The following is a 19,029-nucleotide window of genomic DNA, read 5'->3' as shown; positions in this document are numbered from 1 at the left end:
CGTTTTTGTGGGTTGTGATTATTACTATTTCTCGCTGAGACTGACCAGGCATTACGGTATTTTGCCCGCTTACTCCAGGTATTACGTGAAAACGTCGCAAAGAGGCATTTCAATGGAGGAACAACACTCGTCAGTATAAACCTGTAGAAACCGTTGTTTACATCTAGGGGATTCTATATTAGTAGGTGTTATGACGGAAATATTCTCCACTTTATTTGGTCCGAATGAAACTCAGGGACCACCCGGTTCGTCGTCCCTGGGATTTGGGCCCGGGAAACCGCACCCGCCTCTGCCGCAAAACCAAGTCTCCGTGGCGGGGCAGATGCCACCACAGCTCGGGGATGAGGGGCCTCCTCCTCTGAGGAAGTCCGGAGCCATGAATGAACCCTTCTACTTACTCCGAGAACTACCCGGTATTGTGTTATTTGACTTCATTTCTTTAATTTGAATGTGCTACGAGTTTATCCAGGCAAGCTCAAAAACCGACGCGCAATCTAAAGTAGTTGATGCTAAGGCAGCTAACGTTAGCTAAGCATATTCTCGCTTCTTCAAACTAAACGACGCATAAACGCTGCGACTTTTCACCTTAAAAATGAATTTACTCATACAGGCGACCTGTATTTATCATCCAGTTGGAAGCTAGCAGTGTCGGTTAATCCAAAAGTACAACAAACTGCATTAGAACTCATTCTCTAATGTTGACCTCGATATAAACATATTGACATCAATGTTTTCCTGGCGTTCTTTGACAGTAATAGACGTTTAGATATCTTGCAGCGATCTTTTGACCTCTCGGTAGAAATGAATTGGACGTGTGTCGCCGTCATTGGCAGCCAAATAGTTAATGTAACCATTGTTGTGTTTAGTTGGAAATGAGTTAACCGGCAATACCAACCTCATCACGCACTACAACCTGGAGCATGCCTACAACAAATTCTGTGGCAAGAAAGTGAAGGAGAAACTCAGCAACTTTCTCCCAGAGTTACCAGGTGGGATGATATTTCATAACCCGCTCCCCCCCCCCAAAATCTGTCTAATATTCCTTTTTCTTTCCAAGGCATGATTGACTGTCCCGGGAATCAAGACGGCAGCTCATTGCGATCTCTGATCGATAAACCACCCGTCTCCGGAAACTCCTTCAGTCCGCTCACCGGCGCGTTGCTAACAGGCTTCAGACTACACACGGGCCCGGTAAAGATAAAACTCTTTATTTTGGAACTTTTTGGCCGCGCGGGAGAAATTCTTGTAAAAAAAACTTGAGGTGGGGACTGCAACCTGGGGGTCCACTGTCCAGTAAAATGATATGAAAGCTATTAGTGACCGTGTAAACATACACACACATGATAATGTCTTTTATTTTTTGTCTTTTGAAGCTCCCGGAACAGTACCGACTGATGCACATCCAGCCGCCAAAGAAGAAGAGCAAACACAAGCACAAACACCATCGCCCGCAGGACCCGTTGCCACAAGGTAGCTAGCGCATTCACCCAACACTCGCACCCGCGCGTTTTTAAGACCACTTTTTCACGGGAACGTCTGCAACGCAGCGGAAACGCCTTCAGACACCGATCCTAAGAAGAAGAAGAAAAAGAGGGACGACGATCCCGATCGCAAGAAGAAAAAGAAAGACAAGAAAAAGAAGAAGGTAAGAAGCAAGACCAAATGGGAACTCTTGGATGATGTTATTCCTGATATCCTTCCCTTTCTTCCAGAACCGCCACAGCCCCGATCACACCGGCCTGGTGGGCTCGCAGACCAATAGCAACAGCCTCAGGTAGGCTTGTGTATGTGTATAGGAGTCTTGCACAGATTCCTGTCCTATCAAGACCATTTTGTGGAAGAACAGATGGACTGGAAAGAAACTTTGTGATGCGTTCAAGCGCTCTGGACTCTTTTGAAGGACAAAGCTGTCCAACTCTGTCTCCTCCCTCTTTGACTTTTTTTGTAAAAATGTCCCAACGCAATCTTTTGTTACCGTTTTCAATGTTCGCTCGCTTAGTCAACAATTTGACCAGGCACACACACAGATAAGCCCTACCTTTTTTTAAGAAAACATTTTTTTAAACAAGAGGAATACATATTTGACCAAGTAGGAATGACTTTGGTCTTAACTGTGCAGACTCACACTGAGCCACTTTGCTGTGTTTTGGAGCAATTGTAAATGAAACCTCTTTGACACAAAATTGTGTTTCATTCATGTATTTATTTATAAAAAAAGAAAAAAAAGCACAAGCAATGCTTCTAGGATTAATTCATTTCAACAAAACGACAACTGTGTGTGATTGATAATATACAAAGGTCCAAGATGTTCATGTGCAAAACCATAGACCAAAAAAACAGGCACATTTTTTTCAAAGTGAATACTGCACATCATATCCAATTTAAAGTTCCAAATGAGCTTCACAGACTGCAGGAATGATTAAACAATACCAGATCCACTCGCGGGGGTGATATGACGCCTGTGTTGTCCAGTTTTCCAAATCCAAGCGGTTCTTCTTTCCGCCTTAATGCTGTTGCGGTCCTTCTCCACCTTGGATTGAGATCTGGACACTTTTTGTTTTGTTTTTTTGTTCTTCCATTTCAAACATGGCCGTGCAGCCAAATGTCAGGAAAAGGCACACAAATGTACTTTTTGCATACATCGAGAAGAGGGACCAAAAGAGTAAATAAAGGCATCCCATCTAAAGGAAACCGTACAATCAAACTGTGCAGACCCTGAAATGCACAAATCGTCCTTTACAAAGTGATCGCGAAAAAATAAAAACAAAACACGGCAAGTACAGTCGTACCTCTACTTACGAATGCCTCTAGCTACAAAAGTTTCAGGTTACAAAAATTCGTAAGTAGAGATACGACTGTAGTATCTTCGGAAACACTGCAGCAAACGGAACACGGCAAATAAGAGTAAAGCAAGTCCAATATATAATAAAATACAACACGTGCCTCGCGGCTATGTACAGAAAGTGAGTCCATTATTTTTGGCAGGATTGTTACTGGCCAATCAACACGACCAGACGAGAAAGCGGTACGCTACAAAACATTTGCTGCTCCGACAAACGCTTCCCTTTTCAATTCTACTGCAGCCGTCATATACAAAAATACACTTTTAATGTGTATTTTGTACACATTTTGGTGCATAAAGCAGTACAAAGTGTTTCGTTGGCACGTCAGAATTGAAGAGTCGGTCTAGGGTTCCTTTGGGAAAAATTGATTTGACCAACATGAAAGCAAAAATAAAGAATTGATTATTAATATTGTTTTTTTGGGGGTCGTCTCCAAGAAAAAAAAAAATGGAGTCGGCTGCAAAGAGACAGTACAAGATATTGAAATGGAGGAGGTAGATATGGCCTCTCTACAACCAAAACTAGCGGCAATTAAATGTTATTTGATCATGTTTCTAACTTTTGTATTCATAACGCACCAAAACGCTCTCCAAAGAATACTGAGGAAAAAAAAGGTTTCTACTAGCGTCCAAGCTGCTCTTTGGTGTTAGCCAGGATTGCGATGATTCGTCTAGGAAAACTCCGTTCAAGTGTTTCAAGTACCGTGACGGCGAGGCCGCGTCGTTTTGTGTCTGTGTGCGTTGTCCACTTTGAACCCGTGTGCGTGGCTTTGGATGCAAAAATATGGGTGAATGGGAGGTGGACTTCTATCGTCTTTATGCCAGGGGTGTCAAACTCACTTTGGTTGGTTGCTTTTTTGGCCCAAAAAGTTGGCTTACTGGCCGCCATTGACCACGCCGGACGTCCAATCCGTTTTAACAGGAACAAATGTTAATTCGTCCTTCCCCGTCAAAACAGATTGGACGTCTGGCGTCGTCAATGGCGCCGAGAGATGAGCATCCACAGCCATTTGGATATCTATTGTTGTCAATGGCAGGCAGTGAGTCAATTTTGCACCAGTATTTGGAGGTCGCTTCCTCTAAATTTTGCATTATTTCTTATTTTTGGGAATATCCAAGTTGCTTCCCGTTGAGTATCCTGTTAGTTTTGGCGTATTTGAACATTCCCCGTTAACTCAATGGCCGCCATTGATGGTGGCGTGTAAAAACATGAAATCGAGGAGAGCGCAGTCAGTCACACCACTCACCAAATTCTAGTTTGACGGCACCCGCGTTCAAAAAAAAAAAAAGCATTTCATTCTGCGGGTACGAATGAGCTACAAAGTGGGCGTCAGTCAGTCAGAAAGTTCCGCGGGGACCTCCCCCGCACCCCCCCGGCGGGCCGCACGTTTGACACCCCTGGTTTCCGCCGAGCTGATGAACATTGGACATATTGCTGCTTGATCCTATTAAATCCCACGGTGGTTTCAATCCCGGATTTTAAGCCTGGGCGGCCGCCTGCCCGTTGCCGTGGTGCTTGAAACCGTTGGCCTCGGCGCCGTTGAGCGCTTGCATCTCCTGGCCCGCCGCCCTCTTGTCCCGGGCCTCTTTTTCCCTCATCAGCGATCTACGGTGGAGGAACAGGTAGCCGGGCAACAGGAAGCCGGCAAACGACAGGATCAGCAGGCCCACGTTGATCTGCGCGTAATACAAAGCTTTGTGTTTAGTTGCATCCGGTTTTCGCCTTTTTTTTATTGCGCCTGGGCACGATTTACACCGGAGGTTTATCGCTCGCTCACCCAGCGGGGGTCGCCTTTGAGCGGGCCGACCATGGCGATGAAGAGCGGCTGCTGGAGCAAAGCCACCACGGCGCTGATCATGGACTGGAGGCCGGTCAGGGTGCCAAAGTGGTTGGACGGGTATCTAAGAGGAGTCGGAAACCGCAGAGTTAGCTAAAAAAAAAGGACGTTAGAACACAGATTGAAGATGGGCAAAATGACAAGCCAAACATCTTGGATTGCCTTTAATTCTTCCAAGAATGTCAAATATTTCCTGCAAAATGCCTCTTTTTTCAGATTTGAAATTGGAGTCAATGCAGTTTGCCTCTTTTTTTCAATGCATTTTGCTATAACGAGTCCAATTCTGGTCCTGAAGGGCCCCATGTCTAACTCCGCCCACACAGCTGAATCCAATAATCAACTCATCAGCAAGCTTTCCAGAATGTTCACCAATATAGCTTGTATCCCCATGATTTGATTCTTGGGTCTCGGTGGAAAACGGAGCAGATAAAAGGGCCTTCTAGGACCGGAGTCGGACAGCCCCGCTCTAAAAGGATCCCGGTCGGAGAACAAAAACTCACACGGCGGCGTAGAGGCCTCCGCAGCAGGAGTGGATGAAGCCTCGAACCATGGTGTGAAGGATGAATGTCAGAATCTAGCCAACGGATGACAAAACGTGTCAATGACGGTGGGCCACTCCCCCCCCCAAAAAGCAAAACTTTGTGCACGCCACCTGTAGCGGCAGGAAATCGACGAGGGAGCAGCAACCGAAGGCGATGAGCAGCAGGTTGGTGAGAATGAAGGCCCTCATGGCGTTGGTCACTTTCTGAATCTTGCGGTCTCGCTTGTTCTCGCTGCTCGGGCTGAAGAACCACAAGACAACCGCGTCAAGACCGCAAAAGATTAGCGGCGGTTTTACGATGGACAAACGTCGCGCTTTTATTCTGAAAATCAACTTTTCAAGTTGCTAGCCTTGAATTGACCTCTTTTCACTTCCTGTGGCGAAGCTCTTTTCGTCTTCGCACTCCTTCATTTTCCAGTCCATGATGTAACCAATCAGCGGACACGTGAGCAGGCACAGCAACTGCAGGGTGCCGAAGATGGACGAGTAGAAGCTGACTGAAAGAGAGCGCATGCGTCCAGGGTCAACCGGGCCTCCAAAAAAAGGGGCTTTTTTTTGCTTTTTGGGTTCACCTCCCACCTTTTTCGACACTTTCGATCATCAACTCTTCCGAAGCTGGAACGCGAGAGAGAGAGAGGGGGGGTGTCGGTGGAGAGACTTCTTCGGGGACGGAGGCGGAGTCGAACGATACTCACGATGTTCTTTGCCGTGGGTCACCATGAACTCCAGCATCTTGTTCATGGCGCCCATGAAGAAGATGATCCTCAGCTGGGACATTCCCATGGTGACCAGACTCCACAGGAAGATGGGCGAGAAGACTGAGCGGCGGAAGGGAACGCTCTCTACAAAGAGAAGGAAAGTAAGTCGCTGTTTAAAATTCATCCTATGATGCCTTTATTTCAAAAGTAAGTAAGAAAAAAAATGATATTAGTTGCAGGCCTAAAAAAAAAGGGGGGCGACTTATAGTCCGGAAAATACGGTATCAATAACTATGGATGCCAACACCCGGACAATTATTTCTAATAATATAAAATGAAATATTTAATATTTTTTGATGACCAAAATGAGTCGCTTTTTGAAGAGATAACCTCAAAAAAGATCAATTCATAATTTATAATAAAAAATATTATATAAATATAATTTAAAAAAGTCCAATGATTATATGGGCATTCTGCGACGGCGAGTACCTGTTTTGGACTTCTTGATTCCGACATCGCCTCCGTTGGGAAGTTTCTCGGTGGAATGTTGGACGTCGCCATTTTTCTCCGTTAATTGCTCTCTCACAATCTTCTGGTCTGATGAGGGCACTCCTTGGAGTGTGAGGATTTTACTGTCACCCACACACACAACAATAATGGTTATAATGGAGACACACCCACACACCAACAATGCTTATTATAATAGTACCATTATTTGTAGTTTAAAAAAAGACAGAACGCCCAAACACCAACCTATAATCAACTTCGTCTGGCGTAGGAAACCCTTCGGTGGGCCAATTGACGAAGCAGTTGGCAAAAACGAACCCGGCCAGACCGGCCCAGGACCACATGATCACCTCGAAGGAGACGCCGGCGTCGTAAATGAGCTGGACGGACGGTGGAGGAATGCAAAATCACATTTGGGAAAAAAACCGAGAAAAAAACAGTATAGATTGACGAGGATTCCCGTATTTTCTAGTCGCCATCCAAAATTTTACCTTGACGCCGGGGAAGGTGACGGCGGAGGAGGCGTACGAGCCGATCATCAGAGACATGACGGTGGAGCTCAGGGCGCCGAACATGTTGGGCAACTGGGAAGACAAAACAAAGCAACTTATTATTATTATTATTATTTGACTCATCTCTTTTCAATCTAGTCCCTACTCAATTTTCACTAAGTATCTTTTCACTTTCATCTCAGTGGAATTGACTTGTCTTGTTGATTTTGCCATAATTGACTGCATCTCTTTTTGTCGGCCATCTTTCTCTCCATTATATGGCTTTCCAATTCTGTTCATAAATATTTAACTGGGATTTTCACCAATGCTTTCTTCCATATTTACATTTATTTTTCGTTCTTCTTAATTTTTAGCATCTACTCTATATAAATGTGACCAGCATGGGGCAGGCCTTTCCAACCTTGCGCGACCGGTAGAGCCAGCGCAGGCCTTTTTTTTGACGGCTTACAGTAACATTGCCACCACAGCGAGTACGCCAGTCTTTTTTTTTTCTGGCCGACTTCTGACCCCACTGCTCGCTGACCCCGTATAACCTGGAGAGGCTAAGCCAGTGGGGTCCTCATGTTCTGGTTGGCACACATTCTCAGGAGTGTGGCGGGATAAAACGCGGCTTGCTGCCCTAAGACATCATACACCAGGTTGACCTATTTACAGTAATAAGCCGCTTAGACGGCGCCACAAAAGCTCCATTGTGGTGCGGGCAAACCCGACAAGTTTTCGGTGGGCCGGTGACGATTACAAGATCACATGTAATGGATTGTCGGTATGCCTGAAGAACGACCTCAGCGTCTGGCTTGTCCCTTTTCGCCATGTTATCCATTTGTCTCTATTTAATTCCACTTGGGCCAGAAAATATTGCTTATTTTATTCCCCTATATCAAATGTTCATCCGTCTGCACCAACTCCATCCTTAGTCTAACCATTGGGAATTTTCTTCTAATCGATTTTGAGCTGGTGGACCTTTTTCCACCAATCCAAAACCAAAAAACATCAAATATGATTGTGCACCAGAATGAGAAAACATTTGAATCCTTAGACCACGTGTCAAAGTGGCGGCCTGGGGGCCAAATCTGACCCGCCGCATCATTTTGTGTGGCCCGGGAAAGTAAATCATGAGTGCCGACTTTCTGTTTTAGGATCAAATTCAAATGAAGAGTATAGATATATATTAAATTTCCTGATTTTCCCCCTTTTAAATCAATAATTGTCATTTTTTAATCCATTTTTTTCTGTTTTTTTAGTTCAAAAATAATTTTGTAAAATCTAAATATATATAAAAAAAGCTAAAATAAACATTGTTTTAGATCTATAAAAAAACTGAATATTCAGGGCTTTTAATCCAGTTCTTTTAATCCATTTATAAAAAAAAAAATCTAAATATTTTATCTAAAATGGTCCGGCCCACGTGAAATCAAATTGACGTTAAAGCAGCCCGTGAACCAACCCGAGTCTGACACCCTTGCCTTAAACGGATTCCGATGACTTTCCAAAATGGAACTTTCTACCAATATTTCCCCCATGTTTGAAACATTGGGAACTACCATGACAGGGTGCGGATTTGTAAACGTTGTACTCGAAGACGGCAAGCAGTGGATTTATGGACCTTGAGGATTTCTGTTAGGTGGGCTCGAAGGCCCCCCAGTTTGGCTCTCTTACAAATATCAAAGCAAACTGATTCCAACCACGTGCGCTAACGGCCAGATTAAGTCCGTCTGCACATTTCTTTCCCGCATTAAGTGACATAGCCAAGTTGAGCGGGGTCGAGGCCGACCCGGACCGGAGCCTTGTCGCGTAGCATTATCTCAGGTCTGGCTCCCGGTGGGCTCACTCACCTGAGGCTCGTGTGACCCCACCGCTGACTTTAATCACCGCTAATGGCTCCAGAAAGCAGGGCAAATTTGGCCTTTGATTATGCAACACTGGATGGAAAGAGGTTACCCGGATTCATGGGGCGGGGGCGAGTCAGTCGTAAGAATTCAAAATGAAAGGAAATTGGAACAAGACGGCGGAGATCAAAGTCCCACTATTGCAGATTTGACGGAATCTTGCCAAAAAGGATGCAAAACGAAATGGGGAAGAAGTGGGAATTGAACCCAGAGCTTCTAAATCACTCACTGGATGCAGTAGACTAGTTTAAGGCTGCCAATCCATGAATGAAGATGCCACTCCGTTGGACCACTGAATTTCTAAAACTACTAAAAGCCAGGGAACGTCATTCCCAAATATGGAAAATGTGCTTTTGATTGCATTTTTGAGCCGTTTTCCGTTTTTTTTTTTTTTTAAAGGGTAACGATGGCACTCTGGTGGGAATTGTTTCGTTTGACAGCTGCGGCCCAGCGGGAAACACTAAACCACAGCTGATTCGTGCCGACGATCCCTCGCATTAGTACTTTACTCCCATCCAGCTGCTCAAAAAAAGAAAAAGCGGAGACGATGGTTGCTGGATTGGAAGTCCCCTTCCAAAAACAACAGCAGGGCTTTTAAACTTCCTTTGGAGTTGACCCCTGAGGGACTACAGAGGCTCCTCCGTGCGTCCTGCTGGGGATTTTTTTTTCTGTTGCTGAGCACGAGGAACATTGACAGCTCGCCCTCGTCATGCGCTGAAAGAACATTTTATGTTCCCGTTCGCCTTGTGATAAAAATTCCGAGGCTTTTACGAAGCGGCGTGCCTTCATTCCAGCAATGGAGCCAAAACTCAAAAGCGAGCGTCGTCCACACGAAGAAGACAAACGATGTCGTGAAGGAAAGTGTAACAATTAGGAAGGAAAGCGTCACTTCTGTCTGACGTAGTCGCCAACTTGAAACTAAAAGCGTGTTCTCCATAACCAATGATTGATCTGATTCGTAGGACAAATTAACGAGGTCATCATCGCTTCGATAAAAGAGACGAGATTTCATGTTGGGGGGGAAAAAAAGAAAATGAAAATGGCTGTCCCAAGGGAATTTTACAAAAAGAATTTGGCACTCAAATGATTGAATAAGATTCAATCGTTTATTGAGTTTAAAACTCGTGATAGCGAGACTTTAAGACTCAAGCACAAGACTATTCGACCTTTATGCGTCGTATAATAATGTCTCAATGTCGAAAGCAAACATCTTAATAGAGCCTTTTAAAAGGAACACACCGAAGAGCGACCATGTAAAAACGACATTCAGAGTCACGTGAATGGTCGCCACACTGCACGGACAGACACTGGCCTCCGTTCAATTTCATCTGGCGATATCCCGCTGGAATTCTTTCTATCTGAACAGCGTTCCATTTCGCATGTGTACCCAAACACGTGGATTCGTGACCCGTATCGAGACAAAATTGATTGACTTCAGACCGGAGAAAACGGGGAAGGGTCGCCGCCGCCGTCACAGAGCCGAGATAGTCTGGCCTTCTAATGTTTGAAATAGAGGCGAGTGGGCCGAGAGCAGGCGGGCCGGCCGGCAAAGGGTGGGTGTGCGCCCCGAGCGGGCTCGCCATTGGCGGACGGCGGGGGGAGCGAAATGTACGCAACGCTCCCGCGGGAACGCCGTCGACCAAAATACCCGGCGAGGGGGGCAGCGACGATAAAAGGCGCTTGGCGACTGGTCGGAGCAGCTGACACATCACACGCGGGGACACGTGTCCGACGCCAATGTAAACATGACACACTGTTGCCTCAGCTGAGACAAACAGAGGCTTCGGCCACGCCGGCTACCAAAACTTTCCTGAGAAAAGAGCGCCGGGTTGGATTTCTTTCATCTATTATGCAATGCGGACGCTTGAAGCGCGAACCGATGACAAAAGGGATGTTTTAGCACCAAATGGAAATTGTATTCATTTGATTTTTGTGTATCGGTGGCTTTCCTTGTCACATACCTTGCGACGGTTTGACTTAATACTAAATATTTGGAGTGCAAAGCAGGAGTTAAAGCAAATATATTATAAAAAGGGGTCAATAAATTTGCTGGAAAAGTATTACTTATCATTTACCCTTCCAATAAATTCCGAAGGGTAAATGAAGGAGGCAGTGCACCCAAAATGCTGGTCGAGTGGGAGGGGACTTGTAAAGAACTCCGCCTCCAAATATTAAAAAAACAATTTTTTTGCTGGTATATGCATAAATTTGTTCAAAAGCTGTAATATTTAAGAATATGTACTTTTTTAATTGCATGCCAAAATGTTGAAAAATAGAATTAACAAAGGGCGCATTTGTGTCAACTTTTGTTAGTTAAAAAAATAATAATATTCATTTGAAAAAATATAAATATACAAGAAAACTGATGCTCAAAAAAGACGATTGGGGCCATTTTTAGGTGAATAATGTTTCTAAACATTTCACCTGTCATCAAATTAATTGTCGATTTTGCTGATAATTGGTTGGTTGTCAATTCAACATGAAATCTCTAGTTGGCCAGCTGATGGAAAGCATGACTGAGTTTGACCATCCCCAAAAAAGTTGCAAACTCTTTTTTTGCAAGCTACATTTTTGGGTCATCCCAAAAATGTAACAAATATATTCAATTTCCTGATTTCAGAGGCATTCTTTTCCGACTCGTACGACCTTTGGAGCCGTGAACTTTAGAGTTTGCATTCAAACGCGGGCTTTGCATAAGGACGCGCACATTTCAAAACGAGTGTGTTTTGTTACTTGTTGTTTTATCGGTTACGTGTCTCACCGTGAGCGAAGTGAAGGTCAGGCAGATGCCCCCGAAGCCGTTCATGGACAGGGCCAGAAAGATCAGGGCCGACAGGGCTGTCGGGAAAGAGTTAAAGCACAAAAAAATGCGTCATCATGTTTGTCGTCTGGTTCTGGGCTAGCCGCGGTGTCTCGTTTCGTTGTGTTTGTGACGTGAGCAGTCCATCAAATGCCTCGTAACACGACACTCAAATCAAACCAGGGCAATAAACAAATAAAAATAACAATATATGAGCTCTATTGTCTTAAGACCTATTGGAAAGTGTTAGCCTGGTTAGCATTCCAGGGTTGGTTGTCACAGTATTTCATGAACGTATCTGATTGGACGGAACATGCTGTATTTCCAAGCCCAGTAATTTGAAAAGTATGGTCGGCTCGCGGCGGCGTCATGTTGTTGACCGCGTCCCCGTCTCGAGCTCATGTTTTTTTGGCAAGGGGACGCATTGGCAAGCGGCGTGGGATCGCTCCATGTTCCTTTTGAAACGTTCGCACTCATCGCCTTCCGCTTTTAATCTCGGCAAAGTGTTGAGAAGTGTGTGTGTAAGTGTGTGTGAGCTGAAGGTTATCACAGCTTGTGTGTTTGTTTGCAGACTCACTCGGAGGGTCGTACGCAGAGACGGCCATCAAAATGCAGGACAAACCAAAACACGAGCTGGAAGGGAAAAAAAAATGTCAAAAAGGTGACATCATATCATCACTGACATAGTTTCATAAGTGTGTGTGTGTGTGTGTGATGGCTGTCCTACACACCCGTGACTATATCTTTACTATTAAGCTAATGAAATTGGAATAAAAAGCTAACGTTGAAGATTAATGCAATTTATTTTTCGCATATCTAGGTGAACATTCATCTTCAATGTTGTGGGTGTGTTGGAATTTGTTAATTTATGGGTTAAGCCAAACACACTCACGCCTAATTCATTAGAACTCATTGACTCACATGAACAAGACAAAAGAAAGAAAAAAACTCCCTCCCACTATGAGAATGCCATCGGTCTACTTTTTACTACTCGGGTCAGAGGTGAAAAGAATCAAATAGTCGTACGAACTCTTTCCCATGCCAATCAATAAGTAATGGATCGAAAAAATGTGCCAATTAAAAAGTCACGTGATTAAAAGTGATTAAAAACATAAAATGTACATGGATGAGTACCTCCGCCCAAAAACGCCATCAGGATCCCAAGTAAATTGTCATGCCCCACCCAGTCCCGTTTGTGGCGAGCTCCACGTGCTTACCTGCCCGTGAGGCGAATGGGGCGTGGCCCGAACTTGTCCATCAGGATCCCGAGCGGCAAGGTGGTGGCGCTGAGCAGGAAGGAACCGATGGTAAAACCCAGGTTCAACATCTCCTCTTGGTCCACGCAGCTAAGCCACTCCTCCGCCTCGCCGCCGGCGGACGAGTTGACCAAGGACGACACCACCACCGAGTCGTTCTCTGTGGGCGGCGGCAATTTAGATCGCGTCGGCCAATCCCCATGGCGAGCGCGAATTGGTCGGCGAGGCCCACCCGAGCAGAGGTGCGAGTAGAAGCCCTCTCGCTTCAGCATGATGAGGAGCGAACCCCAGCCCAAGAGGACGGCCGAGCAAAGCAGGTTCTCCAATACCGCAGTCACCGCCATCCACCAGCGCCTCCTGTAGGCCCGGAGGAGCGTGGGTGCCATCCTTTCTCTGGAAACAGAGGAGAAAGTTTGGAATGGTGTCACCAATTAATAGTTCATTTTTCTCCCTGTTGTTTTTTATTAACCTTTGCCAAATTTAATTTCATTCTCATTTGTTCTTATCAACTGTTCCCACACATTAACCAATCAGCTTCCCATTGCCACTCGTGTCCGTGTTTTGCTTTTTGTGTTATTAATTTGTTTGTCTTGCCTTCATTTTGTCCCCCTAATCTTACCGCTTCCACATTCATGAATTATAAATGCAACTACAAAACTAATTGTTAAAATCCCACACTTCAATGTGGATACACTATGTTCAAATTCCCCTTCTAACATGGATGCATTTTTAAATGGACATGTTAATGTGCGGTGTTTAAAATGTTAATTTCACCTCCACAATTCGATATACCTTATGTAAACACTTTTAAAGCAAATTTCTCAAGTCTTTAAATGCTAACTACAACCTTCCCTCAATTATCGCGACTTCACTTATCCCGAATTCACTTCTTCACAATTTTTCTGCTATTAATTTAAAAAAAAAAGTGAACATCCACGCGCTGAAACTCGTAAGCGGAAGCTCGTAGGACTCAGCACTAAAGAAAAAAAAGAAAAAGGTAGTTATAATAGGGGTGACCAATGTTCCCTCTAATTTTTCGTTGGTCTGAGCAGAAAGTCAACCTCCCTGAGCGCACCGAGTACCAGTGTGAGCGACATCATCGGTACTCGGATGATTCGCCTAAAGACGTTTCGCCGACGGACGTTTGACAGACGGGCAGGTCGCCGAATGAACGTTCGGCGGAACGTCCATTCGGCGACCTGTCCGTCTGTCAAACGTCCGTCGGCGAAACGTCTTTAGGCGAATCATCCGGTCACGACATCATCATTGCTCGCTATGGGCACACCAGTATCACACCTGCCACAAGCAGGTGCATGTCAATGTTCCCTCTAATTTTTCATGTAAAACATGCTGTAAAACACGAAAAACATAAGTGGACAGAGCTACTGCCACTGGCTGCCGCTTAAACGGCGCCATCATGGGGAAAGGGGTAAAAAAAAAAAAAAAAAAAAAAAAAAAAAAAAAAAAAAAAAAAAAAAAAAAATCCGATTTTTTTTTTTTTTTACTGCGCGCCATATGATTGCTGCTGCGCAGAGAAGACGAGAGTAGTGCGCAATTGCGCACGCGCGCAGCTTAGAGGGAACACTGGGGGTGACCCTACTTTGCGATTTTTCGATTATCCATGTCTGGTCTACATTAACCGCGATATTCGAGGGATTACTGTATACCAAACCGTCTTGTATCATTTCAACTGCAAAAAAACTAAATTAATTAACATTTTTTTCCATTTTTCCTAACGAGGCACCCCACGGTGAGCCATTGTGGATCTCGAATGGCATTAAATGGACTCCTGCAGCGTCCTGTCTTCAAAGCAAGACAACAATGGAAACATTTGCATGCGAAAGCCCCTCCGTGAAAAAAAGACTGACGTCCGTCCGGCGAATGAAGGACTGGAATGGAGAGGCGTCGGCGGCACGGGCGCAAATATAAACAGACACTGGGACACATGACGCGACGGAGCAAACAATATCAGGTGGCAGACGAGAACACGCGCAAATTTCTGCACAGAGGACGGACGGGACAGGTCATTGCAACCTCGAACACAGATGGAGTCATGACCACCCTGACACATTCTCTCGCTCTCACCCTGCCATAATCACCAGGCTGGAAAACATTTGGAGAGGAAGCATGATCATCTTAATATAGCCATTGGCATATTGCATTTGCCATTCAAAAAGGAAGACATGGCGGGAGGAATAGTGATGCTAGAGTTAAGGACCTTTTCTTATCAGCTGAAATCACCTTTTGAGCTTTTATGGGAGGGTTTTAGGTCTGCGTGGTAGGGGTCACGGGCCAACGGCTCCCCACCCCCGGCCACTCGAGGGACACATCCAGTATGTGATCATGAGGCGAGTGTGTAATGGGATTATTCGCAGTCCAGCGGGCTACAATTGTGCTGAAAAGACCGTTTGGAAAGAGGGAAGAGAGGGGGGTCGTTTTGTAAATGACACCCCTTGCTAACTTACACAAGCACATCTGACATTAAGACATCAAGTTGATTAAACCGCTGGAGGAGTGGTTAGCAGCACGCTCGCCTCACAGTTTTGGTTTTGAGAGTTCAATTCCCGCGTGGAGTATGCATGTTCTCCCCGGGCCTGTGTGGTTTTTCTCTGGGTGTTTCAGTTTCCTCCCTCATCCTATAAAAATCTACGCTGGGCTGGTTTAACACTCAAAATTTCTCCCAGTTATGATTGGTTGTCCTTTATGTCCTCGTGCCCTGCGATTGGCCCGTAGTTGGCTGGGATAGGCTCCAGCACCCCTTGTGAGGTGAAGCAGAATGGAAAATGATTGAGTGATTCGCTTGGGGTTATGGCGAAAAGTAGAAAAGTAAAAATAAAGAGGCTTGTGTCAATCATTTTTGCTAAATATGTGTGAGATTTAAGAATAGATTCAAAGTAAATTTATTCCTATGCCTCACCGACTTTGTCACAGATTACTTGAAGGACGACGGTAGACTCATGATTAATTGATATACTCGGATGATTAATTCATCTGCTGTAACTCATAGTTAAGAGCTTAAGTTCTAAGTATAAGGAAGAGAAAATATCAGTACAATACAATATGATTTGTAAGTATTAGCTCATTGTGTATTGCTGTCAAGGGCAACCAATGACATGGCTATTGAGAATTTTGCTTTAGTTGAAAATACTGGTAGCAACCTGTTGGTTGGTACCTTTATTAAACTGTTACATCTTTTTCAAACAATTCATCAATGCATGGCAGCTACCATATTTTTGTAATTGAACGTCACGCTAAAACCAGATAGAGCCTGTTTGTATAAATTACCTGTGTAGTGATGAGATGAGTACTGTTTAGATATTATATTCAGAAAAAGCTAGCCCTCGAGGGGAATTCCATCATCACACGCTGTGTTTTACATAAGGAATGTATAACGTCGTTGTACATGCTTATCGCACGTGCTACTGTAATAACCGCTGAATGAAAGCGCCACCTGGTCAAACTAATTTTGCGTTGCTGTCCGTAATATTTGGATCGTATAGTAACACGATCAAACATTTCGCTATGGTCGTAAAACGTGACCTTTTCCTTTTTTTTTAGAAGCAATCTGCCCAAAAGATAATGTTGTGTTCACGTGCCAAGTGCACTCAGAGGCTTTCATCTAGGCAGAAAATTAGCAAAATTAAATTAGGAGTTAGAGAAGAGAAAAAGACAAGGAGATGGTTTGTCTGGGCCTTCACGTGACATGTTCAGGGTCAATAAAGTCACGTTTGGCGGATATATGTCGGAGAAAATTGTGGAAGTGTGGAAGCGGGAGGAAGAGACGCCATATAAGGAAGCTACTTCCTGAAATACCTGCACTGTAGTCACCTGAATGACGCAACATTACACAACTCAATGGAAATGAATGGATTGTGTTCATGCTGGGAAGCGGGAAAGAAAGATAGTTACCAATAAATGTGGCATGTTCCTGTTTGTTTAATCCGGTTGACTTGAAAAGTATTTTTTGCCACCAAAACCCTCAATATTTTGTTTTAAGAACAAGAACATAAATGTTTTTTTATTTGATAATGAAAAAGGGGAAGGAAGCCCTGAATTGGTTGCCAGCCAATTGTAGAGGCTGTGTAATATATTTGTAATGCTTATGTGGAACAACCAATCTGGCAGTTAGAAGTAACCATTAGTGCAGAAGTAATGGCTAGCCAAGTACAACTCTGTTATATTTAACTTTTCAGTTCAATGGCACGTGTAATTCTGCTTTTAAAGTCCTTTTGTTGGTGTTTGTCTTCCTAGGTTTGTGACCTCGACAACTCGAGTTTGTGGACCACTGCAGGACACCCAAAACAGCAGAGACGACTCTTTATACTCGCTAGTTTTCAAGAAAATAAACTCGTCCCAACAGGCGTACAAAGTCTGGGACAGCTGCCTCTCTGGGTGCCCGAGGTTGGGGGGAACGGACCCCGGACCATTCCCGCGGCCACATTCAGGTGCAGGCCGCGGGCTCGTAATTTTGGCAACACGAGAAGCAACCCTAATAATAATGATGCACTTAGGACGAATTCACTTCCTATAAAACCCCCAAAATACACTCACAGGCGAGAACCTCTGCTATTCCGTCACTTCAAGCAACAACAAAAAACTAAACTCTGCAAATATGACCTGAATTGGAACTTTGAAACGAAACACCATGAGTCATTTAACAGTGAACGGAATTTCTCAAGCAACATTACGCACATTTCACGTTTCACGTTTAGCTAGTTTCCTTGGCTTCACGTGGGGTCATTGAAGGCAACTTTCCTTTCCATCCAGAAGACGCGACCGCGGCCACATTTTTGTCCACAACCACCCTATCTTTAAGCTTTTAAACAATTAAACGGGACGTTTGGGTAAGTGTTTGGTGATAATGTTATGAGTTAATAATACGAGTGAATAGATATTTATGAAATATGTATGGCAAAATGACATTTCCCCCTCCCTCATGGTCTCTTGTTAAACAAGCAACCTGATACATTTTGTTTTCCACCCACTGCTCGAATTTAAAGTTAAACCACCCCTTTGTTCAACTTCTATTTGTGTTGGTCCACTGTTAAAAGGGTTTAAGTTACGATTAAAGTTAGTAGTATGAATGCCACGTGTGGTTAAACGCAGCCGGTTAGTTTAGTTGCGTTCAAGGCGGTAATTCCACACCGAAAGACTTACTGTACTTGTGTAGAATTTCCCTGAGGAAAATATTTGAAAAGTTGGGTTGTTTAAAAGCTTGTCTTGCTTAGGATTTAACAAACAAACAAAAAAAGATGTCAAGTATGCCAGAAGGTCGTGAAAAAAGTGACTTCAACACCACATTTCTCCCTCCTCTGCTTGCTTGCTTTCCTGGTTTACTTCCAGAGAGAGTCCACGCTTCTTTTGTCTAGTTGGTTTCATGTCAAGCACCCCCTTCGTTTGCCTAATGTGCCTTTTCCCCTCCCTCGCAGGCTTTGCCGTCGTTAAAGGGGTGGAGAAAAGTCACCATCGCAGCCACCGCTTCACTTTTTCCTTTCCTCAACCCCCCAACTTCATTCCCTCCCTGTTTTGTACACTCCTCGAGACGGACATGTCAGCAAAGTGAGCTGAAAAGCATCCATTCATGCAACCATCCACCAAAGCAACAGTAAGGGTAGGTCAACTCAGTAGTAATAACTCGTTAGCTAAAGTTATGAACTATTCTCAATTATTATCACTGCCAGACCTTCCCCGATCAAATGGATTGGACGCCTATTGCAGTCAATCTCAACATGTACTACATAAACTAATTGTATACAAGAGGAATCAAATGTAATGACACATGGACACATTATTTAGTAATATATTTTCCCGCAGGTATTCCAGCTTCCTTTCACATTCCAAAAACATCCAGTTGGGTCATTAAAACGCATATATTGTGAAACAAAAGAACCCCACAATTCGTAACTCAATATATAAAACCACGTCCATAAGAGGTTACTTTGTGTTCCAGCCCAAATGCGACCAAACGTAGTAGCCTATGATTATCGCTCTTGCGTGGGAATAATATTGTGAAATACATGACAGCCTGCAGTCAACTAAAGTCAATATGTTCGGTCAGAAATTCTGCAGAAGGCCAGTTGCGCAACATTTTCACCCATCCCACGTTACTCTGCTCTCGTTCTGTTTCCAAAATAATTTGCCTCGTGAGT

At 44.3% G+C, this 19,029-nt stretch overlaps 2 protein-coding genes across 3 annotated transcripts; one reads left to right on the top strand and one right to left on the bottom strand.

Moving 5' to 3' along the window:
• The first annotated feature begins 72 nt into the window (after positions 1-72).
• On the top strand, positions 73-2,295 carry med19a (mediator complex subunit 19a). The gene is made up of 6 exons (XM_077608870.1): positions 73-413; positions 867-989; positions 1,058-1,191; positions 1,374-1,470; positions 1,548-1,645; positions 1,713-2,295. The coding sequence occupies exons 1-6, from the start codon at positions 191-193 to the stop codon at positions 1,776-1,778; spliced, it is 741 nt and encodes a 246-aa protein (XP_077464996.1). The 5' UTR covers positions 73-190; the 3' UTR covers positions 1,779-2,295.
• On the bottom strand, positions 2,184-18,272 carry slc43a1a (solute carrier family 43 member 1a). 2 transcript variants are annotated; one of them, XM_077608868.1, is made up of 15 exons: positions 18,038-18,269; positions 13,113-13,273; positions 12,842-13,040; positions 12,202-12,257; positions 11,586-11,662; positions 6,918-7,010; positions 6,673-6,806; positions 6,409-6,551; positions 5,917-6,063; positions 5,801-5,836; positions 5,583-5,718; positions 5,333-5,462; positions 5,181-5,254; positions 4,621-4,744; positions 2,184-4,519 (listed from the first exon to the last, which is right to left on the bottom strand). In XM_077608868.1, the coding sequence occupies exons 2-15, from the start codon at positions 13,264-13,266 to the stop codon at positions 4,322-4,324; spliced, it is 1,701 nt and encodes a 566-aa protein (XP_077464994.1). In that variant the 5' UTR covers positions 13,267-13,273; positions 18,038-18,269; the 3' UTR covers positions 2,184-4,321. The 2 variants fall into 2 exon arrangements, with proteins under 2 accessions (XP_077464994.1, XP_077464993.1); XM_077608867.1 differs by having other exon boundaries at positions 12,842-13,273; positions 18,038-18,272.
• Between the last annotated feature and the right edge of the window lie 757 nt (positions 18,273-19,029).

Source organism: Stigmatopora argus, chromosome 9 (genome assembly GCF_051989625.1).
Source record: "Stigmatopora argus isolate UIUO_Sarg chromosome 9, RoL_Sarg_1.0, whole genome shotgun sequence".
Classification (NCBI taxonomy): Eukaryota; Metazoa; Chordata; class Actinopteri; order Syngnathiformes; family Syngnathidae; genus Stigmatopora; species Stigmatopora argus.
This window is presented reverse-complemented; position numbering and strand designations above follow the sequence as displayed.